Genomic DNA, 18,478 nt, shown 5'->3' with positions numbered 1-18,478 from the left:
AGTAAATCACAGGGGAGGTGAAGGCACACTGGGATGAGTTTCTTCCAGGGACCAGGTATTGCCGCCCAAATAAATTCCATGCAGAAAATGGTCCCTTTGGAGATTCCTGCTTTGTTTGACTCAGTGCTGCACTACACTAGGACAAGTTGGTTGTGCAAGCAGAAGTGAATATTAAAGAACCGGGCATCACATTCACAAAATTGCCCTTTCACGGAACAAAGCAAATGTTGGAAGTCTGAGGCTGAAGAAAATGGAGAAGGCCACTAATTTGGACGGCTTTAAAATGGAAGCCATCAATGGCTACCACTCATAATGGCTGTGTACTGTGGTGGTTTCCCAGGTCCTAATAGTCTAATACTCTAACCACTACACCACACCACATCACTGGTGATGCCAGCTCATGGGCAGGAGGACAGGGTTTGATCCTGAATTAGCTGTGCCCGCTGCGCCCAGCAGGATTCAATCCTTGCTCTTCTGCTGATGGGTGGGGGTCGGAGCCCTTTGCAAAAGGGCTCTTTGAAGCAGCCCAGAGTTGTAAACCACTTTGAGCGTTGTTGTTTTTCTATAATCGAGTGGTATATAAGTTTTACGGAATAAAATTAATGTGGAGAAGTAGCAGTAGCCCCATGTCTCCCTTTACTAATATTTTACAGGTGAGGAGGGATGGTTTGGCTAAAACCGTAGCCGGCAGGAGAGATGAAAAGGTCTTCAAAGTGTATTGAAAGTGGAAGAAAAACACAGACATGCTATAGATGCTGAGAAAGTGACATATTTTTACTGAGCGAGGATGTCAATAAGCACCCCAGACAGTACACAAGCAGCCCAGAGTTCTTGCCAAGGAAGAACTAGAGGAAACATAGCTGAGGTCATTCTAAAGGCAGCTCTGCAGCTCAATGAGACGATGAAGGAGGATGAGAGAAGACTCTTCTGCAGTCAGATTCCTGGGCCAAGATGTCACCGGGAACAGCAAGGAGCGCGGACGAGACTTCTGCCTCGGAGCTCATTTCTGCAGCTGTGCGGATACGTCTGCTCTAGAGGAGTTTAGGAGTCACGCTCGCCAGCAATGCATTCTGCCGAGAAGAAAAGCATCACAGTTACGGAAGAAACTTGGCTGCATTTCAATGAGAAACTGGAACATCTCCAATCACTATGTGAGCCCAACACATGGCTATCCTGCTAAATTTGCACATTCCCCAGTTTCGTGGTGCAGTTCTCCAGCAAAATAACAGAAACTGCATATATTGGAGGAAAGTGTGCGAAAAAGGCATATGTTCTTGAACATAGCATACTAATATGTGTGTATTAGTCAGAGCTCCATTACAAATGGCAGTATTAAGAGAAAGCAGCAGTGAAAGGCATAAAGGTAAAGGTAAAGGTACCCCTGCCCATACGGGCCAGTCGTGTCCGACTCTGGGGTTGTGCGCCCATCTCACTTAAGAGGCCGGGGGCCAGCGCTGTCCGAGGACACTTCCGGGTCACGTGGCCAGCGTGACAAGCTGCATCTGGCGAGCCAGCGCAGCACACGGAAACGCCGTTTACCTTCCCGCTGGTAAGCGGTCCCTATTTATCTACTTGCACCCGGGGGTGCTTTCGAACTGCTAGGTTGGCAGGCGCTGGGACCGAGCAACGGGAGCGCACCCCGCCGCGGGGATTCGAACCGCCGACCTGACGATCGGCAAGTCCTAGACGCTGAGGTTTTACCCACAGCGCCACCAGCGTCCCTAGTGAAAGGCATACAATTCATTAATTAAGTTATCAGTTTTAAGAAAACCTCCTGTGGAACTATGGAGTGTTGGGATACTGTCCGGGAGGCTCAATGGCTCAGGACATCAGAGTTTCTGTGAAATGTCCTATACAAGTGTATCAAGACAATAGATCCTGTTTGGCTTTGCTGAACTCAGAGAGTTGAAAGCAAAGGACCAAGTACTTGCAGATTAAGCTACATCGTGCAAGAGAGTGTATTCAGAAAGGACTCATTCAGGTGTCCTACATGCCAGGAAATGAAATTCCTGCTGATCTGTTGTCTAAGGTTGTTAACAGAGAACAACTTAAGGTTTATGTACAGAGGTTGCAATTGGGTTGAACCACAGCTACTACAGGTTACACGGAAAGGGGGAGGATGTTAGGATATTTCCATTCCACCTTAAAAAGGGGACAGGCTGTTGTGAGTCACAGCCTGTGTATTTCCTGCTCACAAGAAGTTTCTGTTTTGTATATAGCTTTTGTTTCTCTCTGTTGACACGCAGGCAGGCAGTCATGTTTTTTCCTTTGTTCTGGCCAACGCTGAATAAAGCTGTAAATATGCTGCTCCCCTGGGTGAATCTTTCATTGTGCGAACTCTGCGAAAAGGGCGCGCATGAGTCCTGGAATGTGGACAGTTATTTCTGAGGCTCGTGTCGCTAATTGACTGATACTGTTCTACGGGAGACCGGCGTGGAGGCATGATGGCATTTGTCTCCCTGGCAGTATCCCAACACGGAGAACTGGATTTAAGACTGGAGAAAATAGAAACAGAAACACTGGAAGGGCTAGATCTGTCCTGACTGAATTAAAAGCATGCTTTGCTCCTGAATCTGAAATCCCTTTGATTTTCTTTGCCTCTTGTCTGTTACATTTCTCCTACTATCACATCAGCCAATCTCATCAAATAAAGACATATGAAGCTCCTTACATCATAAGCCACCCACTCTCCTCTCTCCAGCAGTAGAAAGCATGCTTTCCTCTGCCCCTCTTCCTCCCCTGACATGCAGGTCATGTGTCAATCACTGGACCGTTTTAAACTGAGCCCTATTTAGAGTAAACCCCATTGAAATTAAGGAATGTCACATCCATTAGCCTCAATGGAGTTTACTTTGAGTCAGAAGTAGCACTGCAGGACGTGGGTGGTGCTGTGGGTTAAACCACAGAGCCTAGGACTTGCCAATCCAAAGGTCGGTGGTTCGAATCTCCACGACGGGGTGAGCTCCCGTTGCTCAGTCCCTGCTCCTGCCAACCTAGCAGTTCGAAAGCAAGTCAAAGAGCAAGTAGATAAATAGGTACCGCTCTGGCGGGAAGGTAAATGGCGTTTCCGTGCGCTGCTCTGGTTCACCAGAAGCGTCTTAGTCATGCTGGCCACATGACACGAAAGCTGTACGCCGGCTCCCTCGGCCAGTAAAGCGAGATGAGCACCGCAACCCCAGAGTCGTCCGCGACTGGACCTAATGGCCAGGGGTCCTTTAGCATTGAATACAACCCACTAAGTTGCGGGTTCCCAGGCGCATTGTGGAACATGTTACAGATTTGTTCAAGGTGGTGCTCAGCCCACATTAAAACCCGGTTTTCAAGAAATGAGCAGCTGAGATCTTACATCAACAATGTTGACATCCCCAGCGGCGAAGTTCAGGTTGAAGAGGTTAGGGAGTGGGATTCCTATCTCCAGGGCACCTGGAAGAAAACCAAGAAACAGCGCTAGACATGCAGAATGGTTGTTGCATCCCAAAGGCAATGCTGAAATGGAACACCTATTGGTACAAATATGGCTCTTTTACCGTTGATCACAGGCAGATATCCAATTCTGAGAAGGTTTGTGATCCAGGTTTTGAGTACGGCAACCTGCAAAAGAAAGAGAAACTTCTGCATCATCAGTTGGTGAGAGAAAGAGATGTGCATAGCTGTCAACGTTTCCCTTTTTTTAAGGGAAATTCCCTTATTCCGAATAGGATTCCTCGCAAGACAAGGGAAAAGCTGACAGCTATGGAGATGTGACCTGCTGGCTTGCTTACTTCAAATATTTCCCAGCTAAACATTAGGAAGAACTTTCTGACAGTACAGTGGGCGCTCGGGTTGCGAACGTGATCCGTGCGGGAAGCACGTTCGCAACCCGCAGCGCCGCATCTGCCTATACGAGGGTTGCGATTTGGCGCTTCTGCACATGCGCAAAGAGCGATTTAGTGCTTCTGCACATGCGAAAGCACCGAAACCCGGAAGTAACCAGTTCCGGTACTTTCGGGTTGGGCGCGGTGCACAACCTGAAATCGCACAACCCAAAGCATCTGTAACCTGAGGTATGACTGTATGACTTCTTCAGGAGGTGATTTGCTCCCCTTCATTGGAGGTTCCTAAGCAGAGCTTGGGTGGCCATCCATCTGCCAGGGATTCTCTGGCTGAGATTCCTGCATTGCAGGGGGTTGGACTGGATGCCCCTGGAGGACACTTCCAACTTCACAATTCTATGATGGAACTTCACCCTTTGTAGCTCAAGCACCCAAGGGTTTGTGTGGCTGCCCCAGATGCCGTCTCCACCTCTGCTCCAGCAGAAACCCCCAATCCTGAACGAGTTCAGCCATCTCTTTCTCTTTCAAGTTCCAGGTGAGCTGCAGAGACCTTGGGAGTTCTGCTCATGGGACAGGACTTCTTCTCCCCACTCCACCCCGCCCTGCTCCCTCAAAATCTTCTCCAAGGGGTCCACTGCAGTATTTGGTGGAAGGGAGTCTTACATCAAAGGAGCCGATCTGGGAAGACGAGACGTTGAGGCTGACGCTGTGAAGGGAAAGGAAAGGAAAGCATTGGGTGCTAGGCTGCACATCTGGCACAGAGAAGTCCTCCACCATCTGATGGCCCCTAGTCATCTTGGACTACAACTGGTTGGGACTGATGGGAACTGTAGTCCAAGACATGTAGAGGACATCATGTTGGGGGAGCGTGGTCTGCAGAGCTTCCAGAGCACAGCCGAGAAAAGATCAGGAAGAAAGGGGGCTATAAACACAGTGCAGAATCGAGAATCATGGACTAGACCTCTGGTCCCCCCCCCACCCCCCCTTACCTCTTAGCAACCCCTAGGTAATCCCAGTGCCCTCCAGGGGGCAGCATCACCCACTTTGGGAACCACTGGTCTAAAGGGAGACTTTCTCCAAATCAGGGACGGATTTTGGTAATGTGGCCCCAAGCAAGGACAAAATTTGATGAGCCCCCTAAATATTTCTTATTTTCACAACAATTCCTTTTGGTACAGTTGCTTTTTAATGGATCTTCTCAGTAGGTACCCATATAAATATAGGTTTTGCTGCTACTATTTTGGTGCCCCCCACCCCACCCTCAGCTCAGGGTCCGTGTCTGGAAGAACCACCGACACCACCTTAACTCCAGTCCTGTCCAAATGCCGTTTGTTATTCTGCACCATAACCTAGGGATCTAGAGCATGGGTAGGCAACTAAGGCCCGGGGGCTGGATCCGGCCCAAACACCTAAATCCGGCTGGTGGATGGTCCAGGAATCAGCGTTTTTTAACATGTGTAGAATGTGTGCTTTTATTTAAAATGCATCTCTGGGTTATTTGTGGGGCATAGGAATTCGTATAGATAGATTAGATAGATTAGATAGATTAGATAGATTAGATAGATTAGATAGATTAGATAGATAGATGATAGATAGATAGATAGATAGATAGATAGATAGATAGATGATAGATAGATAGATGATAGATAGATGATAGATAGATGATAGATAGATAGATAGATAGATAGATAGATAGATAGATAGATAGATGATAGATAGATAGATAGATGATAGATGATAGATGATAGATAGATAGATAGATAGATAGATAGATAGATAGATAGATGATAGATAGATAGATAGATAGATAGATAGATAGATAGATAGATAGAGATATATAGTCCGGCTCCCCACAAGGTCTGAGGGACAGTGGACCGGCCCCCTGCTGAAAAAGTTTGCTGACCCCTGATCTAGAGCATCAAGATCCACTTACTTGTCAAGAGATAAGGAGACGGCCAATTTTGCTCCTGAAATGCGGACAGATCCACTCAAGTCGATTTGCTGTAAATGCAAGATGACTGGGTAAGAGACTGGCCCCTTTCCTTTCGCTTTTGCAAAACCAGCTTTGGGTTGAGATTCCTGCATTGCAGGGGGTTGGACTAGATGACTAGAGCCAGGTCCCTTCTATGATTCTATGATTCTGCTCTGTTCTGTCCCCAACTTCTATGCCCCACTGAGGTCAGGGAGGGTTCTCCGTTGCCTGCCCTCCTTCCTTTTGGCTAAAAGGAACTGCCACACCTCACCTAGAAAGAGGAATCTGGGTGGCTTTCAAGGACACCTAAGTATCATTTAAAAAAATAAATAAACCCAACACAGAGACAATTGGGGGTGGGATGGGATTACTGACCCCCAAGCAAAGGTTCTTTGAAAAGAAATATTGAGCCAGGAGTGCTAGCAATGACTACCACCTTTGCCTCCACAATGCTTCTGAATATCAGTTGCTGGAAACCCCAGGAAGGGAGAGGGGTCTTGCATTCGAATCCTGCTTGTGAATTTCCCACAGGCATCTGGTCAGCCACTGTGAGAACAGGATGCTGGACTAAACGGGTCACCGGCCTGATCCGGCAAAGCTGTTCTGATGTTCTTACGAATTTTCAACTGCATCGTCTAGATACCCAGGGCAGGCCAGGTGTTGGAGTTCCAAGCCATGCACCATTCACCCCATCCCATTACTTACAGCATTCAACCCAAAGAGAAGCTCAGGGCCGGAGTCTGCGAGGGCGAAAACATCAACGGCAGCAGCGAGGGTCACCGTGAGCTTCCCGTTTTGCAAAGACACTCCCGGAAGGTCGCTGATCCGGATCTTGACTACCAGGGGCAGGCTTGTTGGCAGCAGCCGGGACAGCTGTAAAAAACGGGACAGGGAGAATGATTCACTCTCAGGGCGCAGGGGCAAATCACTTCACATACACACACCAAAAGCGATATGCCCAATAGGGCATCCTTACCTGAGGTAGCACAGATTGAAGTGCAGACGTTGTCAGTGGGACGGCTCCACGGAGCTGGGGGAAAGCAAGACGGATGCAAAGAATTTTAAAAGGGAAATGTCTTCTAATGCCACCCTAATCTTTTCCCCTTCAGCCTGACGTGGTGATTTCCTTCATGTTCATCCTCTCAGAACAAAGAAAGATGGGGAGAGGGGTTGTTCCCAATTTACAGGTGCAAAACTGAGGCTGAGAATTAATGGGTATATATGTTTTTGTCAGGGGACGCGGGTGGCGCTGTGGGTAAAACCTCAGTGCCTAGGACTTGCCGATCGTATGGTCGGCGGTTCGAATCCCCGTGGCGGGGTGAGCTCCCGTCTTTCGGTCCCAGCTCCTGCCCACCTAGCAGTTCGAAAGCACCTCAAAGTGCAAGTAGACAAATAGGGACCGCTTACTGGCGGGAAGGTAAATGGCGTTTCCGTGTGCTGCGCTGGTGCTGGCTCGCCAGAGCAGCTTCGTCACGCTGGCCACGTGACCCGGAAGTGTCTGCGGACAGCGTTGGCCCCCGGCCTCTTAAGTGAGATGGGCGCACAACCCTAGAGTCGGACACGACTGGCCCGTACGGGCAGGGGTACCTTTACCTTTACCTTTATCAAAACAAAAAAAAAATTTCCTTCCAGTAGCACCTTAAAGACCAACTAAGTTAGTTCTTGGTATGAGCTTTCGTGTGCATGCACACTTCTTCAGATACACAGTGTATCTGAAGAAGTGTGCATGCACACGAAAGCTCATACCAAGAACTAACTTAGTTGGTCTTTAAGGTGCTACTGGAAGGAAAAAAAAATTTTGTTTTGACTATGGCAGACCAACACGGCTACCTTTCTGTAACTTTACCTTTATGTTTTTGTCACGAAATTAAAAGACGCCTGCTTCTTGGGAGAAAAGCAGTGACAAACCTAGACAGCATCTTAAAAAGCAGAGACATCACCTTGCCAACAAAGGTCCAAATAGTTAAAGCTATGGTTTTCCCAGTAGTGATGGATGGAAGTGAGAGCTGGACCATAAAGAAGGCTGATCGCCGAAGAATGGATGCTTTTGAATTCTGGTGCTGGAGGAGACTCTTGAGAGTCCCATGGACTGCAAGAAGATGAAACCTATCCATTCTGAAGGAAATCAGCCCTGAGTGCTCACTGGAAGGACAGATCCTGAAGCTGAGGCTCCAAGACTTTGGCCACCTCAGGAGAAGAGAAGACTCCCTGGAAAAGACTCTGATGCTGGGAAAGATGGAGGGAACAAGGAGAAGGGGACGACAGAGGACGAGATGCTGGGACAGTGTTCTCAAAGCGACCAGCATGAGTTTGACCAAACTGCGGGAGGCAGTGGAAGACAGGAGTGCCTGGCATGCTCTGGTCCAGGGGGTCACGAAGAGTCGGACACGACTAAACGACTAAACAACAACCTTTGTGTGTCTATGAACATAATAGCGGTTTAGCTTATTTTTAATTGCTATTTATTTAGTACTGTTTTATGGATTGCAAATGCTTTATTGATTATATATTAATCATATAATATGCCTTATGCATAGTGGCTTAGGTGGGACCTAGGCCCCACAGCTGGTCCATTATACAATCAATGGCAACGGTGCTCACCTGAGATGTGCCAGCACTGAGTTCAGGTGAGTTCTGGCTGAAAAAAAGCTCTGGGCGTGACCACATGTAAAATACTGCCTACAGTTCTGGTAATCCCACTTCAAAGAGGATATTGTAGAGTTGGAAAAGGTTCAGCAAAGGGCAACCCCAAAGGTCGCAGCATTTGGGAATTTTTTAGTTCAGAGAAAAGACAAGTAAGAGGAGATACAATCGATGCTTATACCATGGATGGTTGGAACGGGGAAAGTGGATAGAGAAAAGGTTTTTCTCTGCCCCCCTCCCCAGCACTAAAACTCATGGGAACCCAATGCAGCTGAATTATTATTATTATTCTATCCTATTTTTAAAAGACATCTGAAGGCAGCCCTGTTTAGGGAATTTTTTAATATTTAATGCTGTATTGGTTTTAACACTCTATTGGGAGCAGCCCAAAGTGGCTGGGGAAACTCAGCCAGATGGGCGGGGTATAAATAATAAATGATGATGATGATGATGATGATGATGATGATGATGATGATGAATGGCTCAGCTCTGCCTCCACAATGGGAGGCAGCGATGCTTCTGAATGCCTGTTACTGGAAACCACAGGAGGGGAGAGTTGCTCTTGTGTTCGAATCCTGACCGCTGATTTCTCACAGACAACTGCTCAGCCACTGTGAACACAGGATGCTGGCCCAAATGGGCTGCTGGCCTCATCCAGCATGAATCATGTACATATTATTTTAGTGGGGAAATCTCTGGAGGAGAAGGGGGTCAAGGAACCATGTCTTCCCCAACCCCATGCTATTTGAGTGTTTGGCCATTTAGCTTCCAAGCTCTTCTTTCCCCTCTGCTTGGACTGCACCCTCGGTCCATAAACGGCCTCAGTCCAGTATATCTGAAGGAGCGTCCCCACCCCCATCATTCTGCCCGGACACTGAGGTCCAGCTCCGAGGGCCTTCTGGTGGTTCCCTCCCTGCGAGAAGCCAAGTTACAGGGAAGCAGGCAGAGGGCCTTCTTGGTAGTGGCACCCGCCCTGTGGAACTCCCTCCCACCAGATGTCAAAGAGATAAACAACTACCAGACTTTTAGAAGACCTCTGAAGGCAGCCCTGTTTAGGGAAGCTTTTAATGTTTGATGTACAGTGGTACCTTGGTTAAGTACTTAATTCGTTCCGGAGGTCCGTTCTTAATCTGAAAATGTTCTTAACCTGAAGCAACACTTTAGCTAATGGGGCCTCCCGCTGCCGTCGTGCTGCCGGAGCACGATTTCTGTTCTCATCCTGAAGCAAAGTTCTTAACCCGAGGTACTATTTCTGGGTTAGCGGAGTCTGTAACCTGAAGCGTATGTAACCTGAAGCGTATGTAACCCGAGGTACCACTGTATTATGGTATTTTAGTATTTTGTTGGAAGCCGCCCAGAGTGGCTGGGGAAGCCCAGCCAGATGGGCGGGGTATAAATAATAAATTATTATTATTATTATTATTCTCTGCAGACTCTTCAAGGACTTTCATTTCCGGGGCAGGCGACTCACCGCTTGGTCAGTGATGTCTACGTTGAGCTGCCCGTTCTTCATCACCAGTTGCAGCAAGGAGGAAATGAGGTCACCAGAGAGAAGCAACTGGGAAGTCTGGTCCCCAGCTGGAGGAAGAGAGGGCAGCTTGCTTGGGGGAAGCTTGATGGAGTTGCCTTCATTATCAAGCACTAAGACCTGGAAGAAACATAAAAGAAAAAATCAGAGGTTCAGAGACATTTGGGGGCCCACAGAACTGGACATCTGTTAAGTATAATTCAGGCGTAGGCAAACTCGGCCCTCCAGATGTTGCTTTTTTAAAAAGAAAATGTATAATTTATTTTCAATGCAAAATCACAACAAAAATTACAAACATTGAATTCAAAATAAAACAGTACAAACAAGAAAACAAAACAAAACAGAAAAAAGAACACAAAAACACAAAAAACAAAAACACACATCTACAAATAAAACCATATCATCCTTATAATCTAATCATTACATACATATACACATATTGACTTCTTTCGTTTGTTCTAAGACCTCAAAATTTTTACTCTTTCTAAGCTGTTGTGTCTAACGTAGATTATCTTTATACTTTTTACATCATTTTCCTCTTTCTTTCTTTAACCCTGCAAAGCATTGTATCTGTATGTAATGAATGATGCTCGGCCCTCCAGATGTTTTGGGACTACAACTCCCATCAACCCTAGCTATTGCAACAGGTTTCGGGCCCAGATTCACGGCCGCAGCAGAGTTGCGCAGCGGAAGCGTGCTGGGCCCATAACCTGTTGTTGGGATACTGCCAGGGAGACACAGTCCATCATAGCCCCCAAGCCGACTGCCGGACGATCCATCGACCTCTGGTAGACAGGCAGTATCAGCAATTAGCGACACGAAGCCTCAGAAATAGCTTGCCACATTCTTAGGCTGGTGCACACTCTTTCAGCAGAATTCACACAGCGATAGATGCACAGCAGGAGAGCATATTTACAAGTTTATTCAGCGTTGGTCAGAACAAAGAAAAACATGTCCGCCTGCTTCAGCGTTCAGGCACAAAGGAGAGACAACGAAAGCAACTGAAAACATAAACATCCTGTGAACAGGAAATACGCAGACTCTGTGACTCACAAAGCCTGCTCCCTTTTAAGGTGGAACGGAAATATCCTAACAGTTTTGGGACTACAACTCCCATCAACCCTAGCTAAGAGGACCAGTGGTCAGGGGTGATGGGAGTTGTAGTCCCAAAAGATCTGGAGGGCCGAGTTTGCCTATGCCTGAAATTGTTTAATTGACACCGAAATGGGGAATGGCTTAATGTGAAGCCTTTCACATCAGGATTTTCTCTGGGGCTGTATTGAGTTCTCTGAGCTCCAAGATGGGCTGATAACTAGCTGTTGTTATTCTCTGCTTCTCTCTCTCTCAGCCTAGCCTACCTCACAGGGTTGTTGTTCTGAGACTCAAATGGGGAGGAGGAGAAGCATGTAGGCCACCTTGAGTGGCTTGGAGGAAGAGGTGGGATATAAATGCAATTAATCAATCAATCAATCGATCGATAAAGGTTCCTTACATTCAGATTCAGCACAATTTGTTGTTCATCGCTGAACCATGGCAGGCCAGCCAGGGTGTAATGTAGTTTTCCGAGTGTACCAAATGGGCAGACACCTGTGCAGGAAATAAAAAGGAGTAAGGAGTAAGTAACCAAAAAAAAACCTGTGTTGCAAAGAGAACGTCAGCAATGTCTAGGCAACACAATGACCCTGTACATATGCAATAGACAATCTTTATAGAGTTCCTTCAAACCATAACAAGTACAAAATGAAATCTTTAGTTTCAAAGTCTCTGAAAATCTTTAAATGAAGCGAGGTACTAGACTTTGTACAATGAAAGACAAGCTGTGAAGCTTTGTGTATTTGGCAAATAAAAAGGAAGAAGAGAAAGAGGGCAGATGTAAGCTGTCCTTGGGGCACCTCCTTGCAATGTCCCATGCCTTTCCTCCAGCAAAAATATCCAGGGTTCTTGAGACATACTCTGTGTACTGAATGTCACAAACTAGACAAAAAAGCAGTTTTGAATCGGTGGTGAACTGGTGGTGTCAAGAGGGAGAGGGAGAGGAGACAGCTTGCAGGCTTTTCAGTTTAAAGAAAAAATGGGTAAGAGGCAACAGGATAAAAGAAACTAGAGAAATGGACAGAGAAATGTTTTTCTCCCTCTCTCATAACACTGCAACTTGAACGTTGGAAAATTCAGGGCATGTAAAACGAGGTGACAGATCGTGAAGATGAGGCTTTGGCCCCCTCACAAGAAGAGAAGACTCCCTGGAAAAGACCCTGATGTTGGGAAAGAAGGAGAGCACAAGGAGAAGGGGACGACAGAGGACGAGATGGCTGGACAGTGTTCTCGAAGCTACCAGCATGAGTTTGACCAAACTGCGGGAGGCAGTGAAAGACAGGAGGGCCTGGCGTGCTCTGGTCCAGGGGGTCACAAAGAGGAGGACACAACTAAACAACAACAACAAAACGAAGTGGGACTTTACACAACAAATAGCTAAGCTTGTGCTTTTAGACGGCTCAAACCCTTTCGCATGCAATGTCTCAGCCAACAATGCAACAACCCTGTACATTAAGGGATCATCATCCTGTCTTGTTTTGTGCCTCATTTCTAAGCACAGGTCCTCGCTTTAAAGTTCTGCGTCAAAGCGTTTGTTTTGTTTGTTTTTTTGCCATGGCACTTGCCCTGCGAAAACCTGCTTTATGGCGCTGAATCAGAGCAAACCCAAATTGCAGAAAAACCCCAAGTGCCGTTTGTTCCTGGGGAAAGCAGCAGTGGTGGTGAGGCACTCTGACACTTCAAAGTGGGGAGACAGCAAGTTGTGAAATATTATAGACTCTAGTTGACGATCCAAAGGAGATGGGGAAGGTGGAGGTCATGGAAAACTTACTGTTGACCGTGCCAAGAAGGGTGTTCACAATATTCAGCACAAGATCTACAACCGGACACAGCTGCAACGAAGGGAAAGGAGCAGGAGTGAAGCCACAGAACTGAATGGTCCCCACATCCTTTGTTGTGTTATCTGAAAAATAAATCTCCCTGTGCAGCATGCTGGCCGCTTGCAAGAAAGAAATTCTCATCTGCTTATTCTGGTGGCATCCTAGAGATGCAACGGCAGACAAGGACAACAAGAGGTGAAGAGTCATCTTTTACTTGCAGCAGCTATTGGTCATCCTGAGTGCCAGAAGGGTAAAACTCTAACTCTGAGGTAGGGAACCTTTGGCCTCCAGCTTCTACTGAACTACAGCTCCCATCAGTCCTAGAAATATGGGCAATGGTCGAAGATGATGGGAGTTGTGGTTCAGGAACAGCCGGAGAGCCAAAGGTTCCCCCTATTGGCAGTCTCCACTTCAAGTGTGGAGCCAGTGAGAGCCAGTGTGGTGTAGCGATTAGAGTGTCGGACTAGGACCTGAGAGACCAGGGTTCGAATTCCTGCTCAACCATGAAGCTCACTGGGTGCAACCTTGGGCCAGTCACTGCTTCTCAGCCTAGCCTACCTCACAGGACTGTTGGGATTCAACGAAGAAGAGGAGAACCCTGTGTGCCACCTTGAGCTTCTTGCAGAAGAAGGTGGGGCATAATTGCAATAATAAACAAACAAATAAAATTCCTAGGGTATCCTTTTGCCTTGTATCAGTATTTACAGTCGCCTTAACTATGTTTGTTGCTCCATCTCATCCACTGCAGTCTACTCTGAATAGCAATGCCTCTCCTAAATTCAGCAAAATTATGATGCAAAGAAAGTGATCGACAACTGAGCTGGCAAATTCTCGGAAGACTCACCACTCCAGGGAGGACATTGCTCAGGAGATTAGTCAAGACCCTGTCCAAGTTGAGTGGAAGGAACCTAAGGAAGAAAATAATTGGGGACCGTGAGTCTTTAAGGTGTTTCAGTGGCTAGTAGCCAGAGTGCCTGTGTTCCTCAGGGCCTCTGGTCACTCACCCAGACAGGATCTGAATGTTACCCAGGTTGGTCTTGCAGTTTTCCACAACTAGGATGGGAGTGCCTGACTTGTCCTGGACCAGACGTGCATTTGCGGTGATGTTCACTTCCACCAGAAGATTCAGCAGCCCACCCAAAAGCCTGCAGGACAGAGAAGAGGTGGAGATGAGATCGATCACCGAACCAGGTCCAGTTTCAAAATGTATTCTGCAGGTACTCAGATTGCAATGGCTTCTTTGTCAGGCGTTGCTTGGGGCACAAATATCAAAAATGCCCTGCAGGTCCTACAACTCCTATCCTGGATGTGGTTTTGTTTTCCCCAGCATGTTTTGAAATCTATTATTTTGACAAAGATGGATAATGGAAGTTATCTCCCATTACACTGTGTAACTGCGGTCTCGGTTCTCCCGAGTATTGGTCTTTAAGTACCCGAAATGGCACCAGCCATGAATGCTTGGTGAACCCAAGTACACAAATGGTTTAGAGACAGAAATATGAATTGAAGCTGGGTGAGACCCCCCCCCCCAGCAGCCCAATGATGAGGAATGACTGTGCTCAGTGCCCATAGAATGATGACTGACAGCTGGGGGGAGGGTTGGGGAACTGAGGGAAGGGGGATGGAGTCTCCTGGAAAGGGCATGGCTGGCTGGCTGGAACTACAATATTGTGTTGCAGAGCCCTCTTGCACACTATCTGCGAGTACTGCACAGATGCTACTCTCTACAGATTTTACTTTTCACGTGGAAAAGGTTTCTCCCCTTGTGGAAATCAAGAAGCATCCTCTTGTGATTCCTACATTGCAGGAGGCAGGACTACATGACCCTGTGCATCCCTCCTGATGCCACACGTCTATGAGTCTATGTCCCTGTGCACATGGGCACTTAAGTAGAATTGAAGTTGGATCCAGAGATATGTGTGTGCATAGATGTGCTCATGGAATTGCTCGTAGATATGGTGATCCATATTCAGTGATGGGAACCCAATCCGCGAACGAGCAGCTACATTGGCTTGTTCCATAGAAGTGAATGAGGGAGCTGCTTTGAGTGAAGGATCGCCACCTGTACACGGAAGCCTATCCCCCGACCCAAGCAATAATAATAATAATAACAACAATTTATTATTTGCACCCCGCCCATCTGGCTGGGTTTCCCCAGCCACTCTGGGCGGCTTCCAACAAAGACCAAAAATACACTAAGATGCAACCCAGCCCAAGCAACCCAACCATGTATATGAAGGAGATTGTGTCCCAAATAAATCTTCAGGATACTTCAATGCTGTTTAAAGTTTTTTTATAATCATCATCATCATCAAAGACTCTATCTTGAACTGGCTAGGATAGGAGAACACCTGGGAAATTCCTGATGAAATTAAAATCCTCGTACGCTTTTGGAGGATGAATAAGAGGTGAAAATTCTTGGGACTTCTCAACAGGAACATGGAAGGCTGCCTTATGCAGAGTCATGGCCATTGGTCCATCTAGCTCAGCTTTGCCTACACTGACTGGCAGTGGCTCTCCAGGGTTTCTCAGCCCAACCTGGAGATGCTGCTAGAGAATGAACTTGGATTCTTCTGCCTACATAGCAGGTGCTCTGCCACTGAGCCATCGCTCTCCCCGCTTGCTACGTCCCATGGAAGTCAACTCACGTATCTCCCTTGAGAGCAACTTTGGTATAGATGTTCAGTCCGACCCCAATGCCTTTCAAGAATTTCAGTGAGACCTTAGGAAGGACGACGTCCACCAACTTCAAGCTGGAGGGTGAAGGAGAGGCAGTCAGGAGCAGAAGCTAAATCCACAAAGCAACATCTACATCTTGCCATAGGGAAGCGTTGAGTTCTACCCCCTGTGTTTTTCTCAGTAAAAGAGATAACTCACCCAAGGAGACCTTCACGTCCAAGGACACCACCGAGGAGACCTCCTTTGCCTCCCAGGGCACCGCCGACAATCCCAAGAGGTCCTCCGCCTTGGCCTCCAAGAACTCCTCCAGCCAAGCCTCCGACCAAGCCGAGAGGACCTCCTCCTTGGCCTCCAAGGGCACCTCCAGCCAAGCCTCCTACCAAGCCGAGAGGACCTCCTCCTTGGCCTCCAAGGGCACCTCCAGCCAAGCCTCCTACCAAGCCGAGAGGACCTCCTCCTTGGCCTCCAAGGGCACCTCCAGCCAAGCCTCCTACCAAGCCGAGAGGACCTCCTCCTTGGCCTCCAAGGGCACCTCCAGCCAAGCCTCCTACCAAGCCGAGAGGACCTCCTCCTTGGCCTCCAAGGGCACCTCCAGCCAAGCCTCCAACCAAGCCGAGAGGACCTCCTTGGCCTCCAAGGATCTCTCCTAGAAGGTCTCCACCAAGCACTTGCCCCAAGAGTCCCTGGAGCAGGTTGCCTTTGGCCAGCGTATCTGAGATGCCTGGAAGGAAGAGACAGCATTGAGAACAGGGGACAGAAGTCAAGGAAATAAAAGTCAGCGTTGACATTGTCCTCATCAACTCTACACAAGGACACAAAACAAACAACTATCTCATTAGCATGCTTTTCCACCAGAGGTTGGGTGGACTGAACCTGGTTTATTAAGCCTGCCTCTTTCCACGTCCCAGGCAATAAACTGCCTGGATCCTTCGACTGTATGAGTCGAGGCAAGGACATTTCATAGAGTTGCAAGAGACCCTCAAGCGGACTTCTACTTCAGCCCCCTGCAATGCAATGTAGCGAACAAATCCCTGACCCATGGCTACCCAGCCTCTGCTTAAAACCTCCAAAGAAACAGAGTCCACACCTCCCAAGGGAGCCTGTTCCACTGTCTAACAGCTCTTACCATTAGAAAGTTCTTCCAGATGTTGACTCAGAGTCTCCTTTCATATTGCAATTACCATTCACATACAATGGTACCTCGGGTTGCATACGCTTCAGGTTACAGATGCTGCTAACCCAGAAATAGTACCTCGGGTTAAGAACTTTGCTTCAGGATGAGAACAGAAATTGTGCTGCAGCGGTGTGGCAGCACCAGGAGGCCCCATTAACTAAAGTGGTGCTTCAGGTTAAGAACAGCTTCAGGTTAAGAACGGACCTCTGGGATGAATTAAGTACTTAACCCGAGGTATCAGGAACTGACAATAGGGAGCGATTTCTGATTTTAATATTTGTATGGTTTTATGCACTGGTGTTGTAAACCACCCTGATTTTTTTTACTGAGTAAAGGTAAAGGGACCCCTGACCATTAGGTCCAGTCATGGCCGACTCTGGGGTTGCGGTGCTCATCTCGCTTTACTGGCCCAGGGAGCCGGCATACAGCTTCTGGGTCACATGGCCAGCATGACTAAGCCACTTCTGGCAAACCAGAGCAGCGCACGGAAATGCCCTTTACCTTCTCGCTGGAGCTGTAACTATTTATCTACTTGCACTTTGACGTGCTTTCGAACTGCTAGGTGGGCAGGAGCAGGGACCGAGCAACGGGAGCTCACCCCGTCACGGGGATTCAAACCACCGACCTTCTGATCAGCAAGACCTAGGCTCTGTGGTTTAACCAACAGTGCCACCCGCGTGGTGGTATATAAATATTTTAATTGCTGAATAAATAAACTGCTGGGATGGGGCAATGCAATTGTCTGGCTTGAGACGGTCCCCCTAGTTTTAGAAATGAAGGAGTCTGTATAAACCTGAATGACAGCCTGGGAAAGCGCACATCACATCCACTGTGCATGCGTTATCCTGTTTGCTTTTGATTTCTGCATGGCAGGGGGGGTTGGACTAGATGGCCCTTGGTGTCCCTTCCAGCTCTACAATCCTATGAAACACCTGTGCAGATCTGAGGGTCTCAATGGCTGTGCTGGCCCATCAGGGGATGAAGCCTGTAGCAGAGGCACACCTGGGCACACAAACGCCAAGACCACTGTACCCACTTCTGTTTAGAAGAAGAGGCTGCCAGTTCCTGCTTCTCTGCAAATGCTCATTCAAGAGTCGGGTGGTTCCCTTGGCCATTTCTCTGAATTTTGATATTTTAGAAAAATCAAAAAGTTCCAGAGCTCACCATTCTCCAGGACATCCTTATGCAGCCGGGCCATCGAAAGGACATCGTCAGTGAGAGCTTGGGTGGAGGGCAGGAGGCCGCAAAGGAGGAGGACAGTCCAAGCCTTTAGCATCTTGATCTGGTACCTGAGAAAATATTACTGGTTGTCAAAAGGAAGGAAGGAAGGAAGGAAGGAAGGAAGGAAGGAAGGAAGGAAGGAAGGAAGGAAGGAAGGAAGATTTGTCCGTGCATTTTTAAGAAAACAATTTTATGCATTGACTTGTTAAGTGCAGCCGATTATATCTTGTAATATTTTTCTAAGCCCTGAAACCAGCTATTTCTATAATTGAGAATATTTGAATTTAAAACCCTGGCTTGGGGGCTGTCCCCACACAAATTCATCATAGCTTCTAGCTGTTGTTGTTGTTGTGTACAAACCTGCCTTATGCTGAGCCAGACCTTTGGGCCATCTTTGCTGGGGATGCCTAATTCTGACACACAGCACATCTCCATCCTCACCCCCCCCCCCGAGGTCTGCCCCAGTCCTGATGGCTGGAGACCCCAAGGGTTGAATCCTGCATGCAAAGCAGCCACAGGTATTCTGCTGCTCAGTTA

At 47.7% G+C, this 18,478-nt stretch overlaps 1 protein-coding gene across 3 annotated transcripts; it reads right to left on the bottom strand.

Annotated features, from left to right (window-relative positions):
- Positions 1-753: 753 nt before the first annotated feature.
- Positions 754-18,022, bottom strand: LOC128416682 (BPI fold-containing family B member 3-like). Of its 3 annotated transcripts, none has more exons than XM_053394733.1 (16): positions 17,885-18,022; positions 16,169-16,267; positions 15,745-16,114; positions 15,516-15,620; positions 13,872-14,012; positions 13,712-13,775; positions 12,819-12,879; positions 11,448-11,542; positions 9,899-10,075; positions 6,761-6,814; positions 6,490-6,657; positions 5,746-5,813; positions 4,476-4,518; positions 3,528-3,591; positions 3,347-3,423; positions 754-1,070 (listed from the first exon to the last, which is right to left on the bottom strand). In XM_053394733.1, exons 1-16 carry the CDS (start codon positions 17,994-17,996, stop codon positions 1,032-1,034), a joined length of 1,737 nt encoding a protein of 578 aa, XP_053250708.1. In that variant the 5' UTR covers positions 17,997-18,022; the 3' UTR covers positions 754-1,031. The 3 variants fall into 3 exon arrangements, with proteins under 3 accessions (XP_053250708.1, XP_053250709.1, XP_053250707.1); XM_053394734.1 differs by having other exon boundaries at positions 15,745-16,057; XM_053394732.1 differs by having other exon boundaries at positions 15,745-16,267.
- Positions 18,023-18,478: the final 456 nt, after the last annotated feature.

This window comes from Podarcis raffonei, chromosome 6 (assembly GCF_027172205.1).
Source record: "Podarcis raffonei isolate rPodRaf1 chromosome 6, rPodRaf1.pri, whole genome shotgun sequence".
Taxonomy (NCBI): Eukaryota; Metazoa; Chordata; class Lepidosauria; order Squamata; family Lacertidae; genus Podarcis; species Podarcis raffonei.
Note: the sequence above shows the minus strand (reverse complement) of the source record. Positions and strands in the feature narration are given on the sequence as shown.

Bases quoted from the DNA above. Each gene is read 5' to 3' on its own strand.
- LOC128416682 (XM_053394732.1), bottom strand. From the start codon at position 17,996: ATGCTAAAGGCTTGGACTGTCCTCCTCCTTTGCGGCCTCCTGCCCTCC. The intron at 12,880-13,711 runs GTGAGTCTTCCG...CCTTCGTTGCAG, and splicing joins GCAATGTCCTCCCTGGAGTG to CTGTGTCCGGTTGTAGATCT. The intron at 6,658-6,760 runs GTAAGGATGCCC...CGTTTTTTACAG, and splicing joins TTCAATCTGTGCTACCTCAG to CTGTCCCGGCTGCTGCCAAC.